This window comes from Myotis brandtii, unplaced genomic scaffold (assembly GCF_000412655.1).
Source record: "Myotis brandtii unplaced genomic scaffold, ASM41265v1 scaffold31, whole genome shotgun sequence".
In the NCBI taxonomy this organism is placed as follows: domain Eukaryota; kingdom Metazoa; phylum Chordata; class Mammalia; order Chiroptera; family Vespertilionidae; genus Myotis; species Myotis brandtii.
This window is the reverse complement of record NW_005361873.1, coordinates 3,128,045-3,133,954: the sequence shown is the minus strand read 5'-3', so window position 1 is coordinate 3,133,954 and position 5,910 is coordinate 3,128,045. Positions and strand designations below refer to the sequence as shown.

General features: G+C 42.7%; 1 protein-coding gene across 6 annotated transcripts in view; it reads left to right on the top strand.

Annotated features, from left to right (window-relative positions):
- Window positions 1-5,910, top strand: part of CEP162 (centrosomal protein 162kDa) — an 83,134-nt gene that overhangs the window by 27,192 nt on the left and 50,032 nt on the right. For all 6 annotated transcript variants that reach the window (XM_005869950.2, XM_005869951.2, XM_014542666.1 and 3 more), the window contains 2 exons: window positions 1,237-1,428; window positions 2,006-2,087. In XM_005869950.2, the coding sequence (XP_005870012.1) occupies window positions 1,237-1,428; window positions 2,006-2,087 (274 nt within the window). The remainder of the gene's footprint in view (window positions 1-1,236; window positions 1,429-2,005; window positions 2,088-5,910) is intronic.

Here is a 5,910-nt window from a genome sequence, read left to right as displayed (position 1 = left end):
GCTCTGCTCAGCCACAAGCCAGGCTGACGGCTGCCAGTACAGCGGTGGTGGTGGGAACCTCTCCCGCCTCCTCAGCAGCACTAAGGATGTCAGACTGCAGTTTAGGCCTGCCCCCCGCTGGTAAGTGGACATCCCCCAAGGGCTCCCGGCTGCCAGAGGGATGTCTGATTGCCAGCTTAGGCCCAGTCCCCCAGGGAGCGGGCCTAAGCCAGCAGATGGTCATCCCCCAAGGGGTCCCAGACTGCGAGAGGGCACAGGCCGGGCTGAGGGGCCCCCCCACCCCCGAGTGCACAAATTTTTGTGCACCAGGCCTCTAGTAATCTATAATAATAAAAGGGGTTATATGCTAATTAGACCGGATTTCATTCCGGACATCCTTCTGGACGAAGCCAGGGCCGGAGGGAAGCCGCCCAGGTTCCGGGTGCCTGCTGGTAGGGCCAGAGCAAAGCCGCCCGGGTCGCGGTGCCTGCCGGTGGCCGGACGAGGGAAGCCCGGGTCCCGGGTGCTGGAGGGAAGCTGGTGCCTGCAGTTGGGGGAGAAGGAAGGCTTACTCTTGCATGAATTTTTGTGCATCAGGCCTCTAGTTTTACCATAAAAGATGGAAAAGTAGCCATTAAAGTGATGGGAAGAATAAGGAGAAGGGATGTAGGACAGATCCCAGGAAAAGGACAGTGTCAGATGTCTCACGGAGTTGAGAACTAAAGATGACCGGATTTGGCCATTAGGAAATTGTTTTTCATTATAGCAGCTTTTGCAGGAAGTTGGAATACACTGAATTGCCAACACCCATGTAATTGCAAAGTTAGAAGAGTGAATTTGTTGAAGAAATGCAGACTACTGCTTGGTGACACAGGAAAGCTGAAAAAGTGGTATTGATAAGGGAGAGACAAAATCCTGAGATGATTGGGCCACTTTGGGAAATTTAGGAATAGTTTTATTCAACTATTTTGAATTAAGGGTAATGGGAAGAGAGGGCAGTTAACTAGTGGAATCAGATTTTATAGTTACCATGTCAGGACACATCTCAACTTTCTGAAGAGTTATTGAGCCTGCTGTGATTTATACTGGTAGGCCATTACCTATATATTACCTAATTTTATACTTACTAGTAACTCTGTAATGTCATTGTTGTCGTATGCCTTGTTCACCATTCTTCACAGATTAAGGGATGGCATTAGTATTATATATTTCTCATGTTTTGTGGGATTATACTGGAGATTACATTAATTTTAACAGGTGTTTCTTATGGACAAAGCAATAGTGATATTGAAGCTCTTCATCAGGCTTATTGTCATATAGCCCATTCCTTGGGAAATTCTGATGAACAAAGAATTGAGATTGCTGCCATGGAAAATGTCAAGAGCTCAGAGAAAGGTCATCCTCAAGAAAATGAAGAGTCCTCCAAAAACATTTCTACTACGGAATCTGGTAAAAGCTTATTTAAGATCCTCTCTGAACAGTTTCCAATTTAGTGTAATTTAGACACAATTTGCTGTAGTGATTATTTCTCAATCTCTGGATTTATTTAAAGGGTTTGTTCAAATGAAATCTGGAAATCAGTGATTTAACTGTAAAGTTAGAGCTGAACATGGGATAAAATTTCAGTTTCCTTTCTTATCTGCTTTGACCAAATAACAAAATTACTGAATTGTTTTCACATTTTTTAATCTTTTTCATGAACATATACTAAAGTTATTTTTTAAATAGAGAACAGTAGGGATCAACTAAATACATATTTAGCAAATAAAAGTGTATGTGGCTCTACCCAGATACATATATTTGAGACTTGTATGCCTATGCATTAAATATATAGTTATATATATTTCAAATAATAACTATCAATGGAAGTTGTCTTGGTACAAGGAAGTTTACAATGGGTTTCTTGTATGAGTCGTTTTGTTAACTATATCAATCAGAGAAAAAGTAATTTTGTTGGTATGATACATAAAATCAAGCAAATGACCTAACATTTTTGGTTGCTATTTTAACTTTTTTCCCCTTTTAGATCTGCCCACAGTAGAGGAGCTGATGAAAACTATCAAAATAGATTCCTTTGGGATCAGTGGTTTGGATTTACAACCTATAAGGTATGTGTTTTTTTCATTGCATTGTGCAAGTTATTTGATTGTTTATTGTTTTGTCTCTGGAAAATTGTGGAATCATTTGTTCTACATTATCATTCCTAGTGAATGATTAAAGTGTAACTTGTATGTATCTACCTATGAGCCACTACTCTCTTCTTTTTACTCAATTAGTTCATCAAAATTCTCCTAGTGCTAAAATAAGAAAATAATAGATAAATGCCATTATGTAGTCTTAAAGCTTTTTACTGAAAAATATAATTTCTTCAGCTTTAAATAGCTCAGGGACAGTTGATTTTGAATGAAGGGATGGAAAATGAATTTTATTCTGTATACTAGAGGCCCGGTGCACAAAATTTGTGCAGGGTGGGGTTTCCCCTCAGCCCAGTTTGCACCCTCTCCAATCCGGGACCGCTGGCTCCTAACTGCTCACCTGCCTACCTGGTCGCCCCTAACTGCCCCTCCCTGCCAGCTTGATCACCCCTCACTGCCTCTGTGTGCCAGCCTGATTGCCCCCAACTGCCCCCACTGCCGACCTGGTCATCCCCAGCTGCACCCCCTCCCACTGGCCTGGTCGCCTCTTACTGCCCCCACTGCTCTAGACGCCCCATGCAGCCTGTTTGTTTAGTCGTTCGTTTGTCCCTCACTAATCCCCCTGCCAGCCTGGTCACCCCACGCAGCCTGCTTGTGAGGGCATGAGGGTCAATTTGCATATTACCTCTTTATTATATAGGATGAGTCATAGATTTTTCTTGTTTATAAGCCAGTTAGTTTTGTAATTAGTGATAGACTGGCCATCTTTCCAGAGGATGAGTTTGGGCACAAGAGAAGTGGACTTGGAGAAAATGCTCCAGCTCTGGTACAGAATAGCACTTCACAATAACCTCATCATGAAACAGCTTTGCATTTGTGTATCACTTGCAGCGGTTCTCAACCTGTGGGTCGCGACCCCTTTGGCGGTCAAACGACCCTTTCACAGGGGTCACCTAAGACCATCCTGCATATCAGATATTTACATTACGATTCATAACAGTAGCAATATTACAGTTATGAAGTAGCAACGAAAATAATTTTATGGTTGGGTCACAACATGAGGAACTGTATTTAAAGGGCCAGAAGGTCGAGAACCACTGACTTAGAGTGTCAGATCCATTATCTCATGTGGTTTTAATTTTTTTTTTAAATATATTTTTATTGATTTCAGAGAGGAAGGAAGAGGGAGAGATAGAAACATCAATGATGAGAGAGAATCATTGATTGGCTGCCTCCTGCACGACCCCCACTGGGATTGAGCCGCAACCTGAGCATGTGCCCTTGACCAGAATCGAACCTTGGACTCTTCAGTCCACAGGCCAACGCTCTATCCACCAAGCCAAACTGGTTAGGGCCTCATGGGGTTTTATAAGAAGTAGGACAGGCATCCTTAATCCCCATCATTCAAGTGATGAGACTACAATAAAGTCACTTCAGTCGTGGAGCTCTCACAACAACTGGATGATGATGATGATGATGATGATAACATCCAGCATTTTTATCATATATTCACTGTGGGCCAAGTACTATGCGAAATTCTTTACATACACTATTTTATTTAATCTTACAGCAACTCCATGAAGTTTATTCCATTATTATCTTCATTTCATAAGTAAGAACAATAAGCCTTAAAGGATACACGTGTTTAACCACTTACATGATCAGATCTGTGATGTCCACGAAATATGTCTGAAAAGTCTGTCATCCATTCATTCATTTATGTTTTAATAGACACATTTTGAGCCCCTTGTAATACATTCTCATCATGGAAATCCACTTGCAGTGATTTCTTGGCCTTGTTTTTACATTTATACTAGTTGAGCAAAAATGATACAGTGAAACTTACACTAAAACCCATCTACTTGCATGCTAAGTCTAGTATTCTTCCACTGATCTTCAGTGCTAGTTATTTTTAAAGGATATATTGTGCTTACTCACCAGTACCGTTTGGGGATATGTTAGTGTTACTGAAGAGATTTTCTGTATCTTGTGTCTTTGTTGGCATTTTAGTAATGTGAATTCTAAAATATAGATTATTACATTTGTGTTTAAAAGTCAAAGACAAGTATATTTACCTTAAAGGCATAATAATAACTGTAGAAATGTTAGTAGTATAAACTTTAGTACACATATCCAAAAATTCTTTAGTAAACTCTAGGGTACATAATCCTAGTTGCTATAACAGATAATCCTTGAAATTTTTTAGCTTAGCATCATCAGAATTTATTTCTCGCTCACATCATAATCTCATGGGTGCCAGTGGGGTCAGAGTGGGACTCTGCTACACACAGTCATTTAGGGACTCAGGCCTCATTTGTCATAAACACATGGTTTTACAGTTATCATGGTCTCATCCAACCAGTTGATAAGAAAAGAAAAAGAATGGTGTCGCATACTTTTATGCCTCAACACAAAAGTATTACACTGCTTTAGCTCACATTCTATTGATAAGACCTAGCATATTTAGCTAACAAGATCCAAGAGGGCTGGGAAATGCAATTTGCTTGTATACCCAGAGAGAAAAATAAATGAGCTTGATAGGCATTTAGGCAGTCTCAACCAGAATATATCCTTCCAATAGCCAAGTTTCTATTTCACTCTTCTTCATACACAGACCCACTTAACTCTCCCATAGCAGTCAGCTCAGAGTCCCATTCAGGACTGTATCCCTCAAAAAGGCCAGGATTTCCAGGTAAAGTGCAGTCCTTTCCATCAAGTTTGAATGTGGCTCCTGATTGTCTAATAATCAGTGATTTAAAAAGGCAAGTTATAACTGCCTCACTCCTACCATTGATATATATAATGGTGAACTGCAGCAAGTACTCCCATTCAGAAAGGAAAATACAGTAATCATTAGCAAATTGAAATCCACTGGAGAGACCTTTTGAAGACACCATCCCCAACCCCGCACGTATGCCCGCACACACACCTTGCAAATGGGGATTTTCCTTAATTAGGCCATTTTCTATCATTCTGCTCTTAATGAGGAACTACCATCTATACTAATAAAAGGGTAATATGCTAATCAGGGCGGACATCTTCCGGATGACCTTCCAGACAAAGCTGCAGTGGCTGTGAGGGCTGAGGCTCAGGCAGCCTCAGGTGACTGCGAAGGGCCCAGGCTCAGGCTGGCAGTGGCAGCAGCAGTGGGGTAATGGGGGCAGCGCCTTCCCCTGATCCACCAGGTCGCCTCCTGCAGAGGGAGGCCAGAACTGCGGCTTAGGCCTGGAGTCAAGTCAGAGGTGGTTAGGGGCGATCAGGCTGTCTGGGGAGCAAGTTAGGGTTGATCAGGCCAGCAGGGGGTCAAGGTAGGGGCAATCAGGCCCGCAGGCAGAGGCAGTTAGGGGTGATCAGGCAGGCAGGTAGAGGGGTTAGGACAGCCGTGGGCAAACTACGGCCCGCGGGCCGGATCCGGCCCGTTTGAAATGAATAAAACTAAAAAAAAAAGAAAGACCGTACCCTTTTATGTAATGATGTTTACTTTGAATTTATATTAGTTCACACAAACACTCCATCCATGCTTTTGTTCCGGCCCTCTGGTCCAGTTTAAGAACCCATTGTGGCCCTCGAGTCAAAAAGTTTGCCCACCCCTGGGTTAGGAGCTAGCGGTCTCGGATTGCGAGAGGGATGTCCGACTGAAGGTTTAGGCCCGATCCTTTGGGATTGGGACTAAACCTGCATTCGGACATCTCCTGAGGTGTCCCAGATTGGAGATGGTGCAGGCCAGGCTGAGGGACCACCCCCCCACATGCATGAATTTCATGCACCGGGCCTCTAGTCTACACTAATAAAAGAC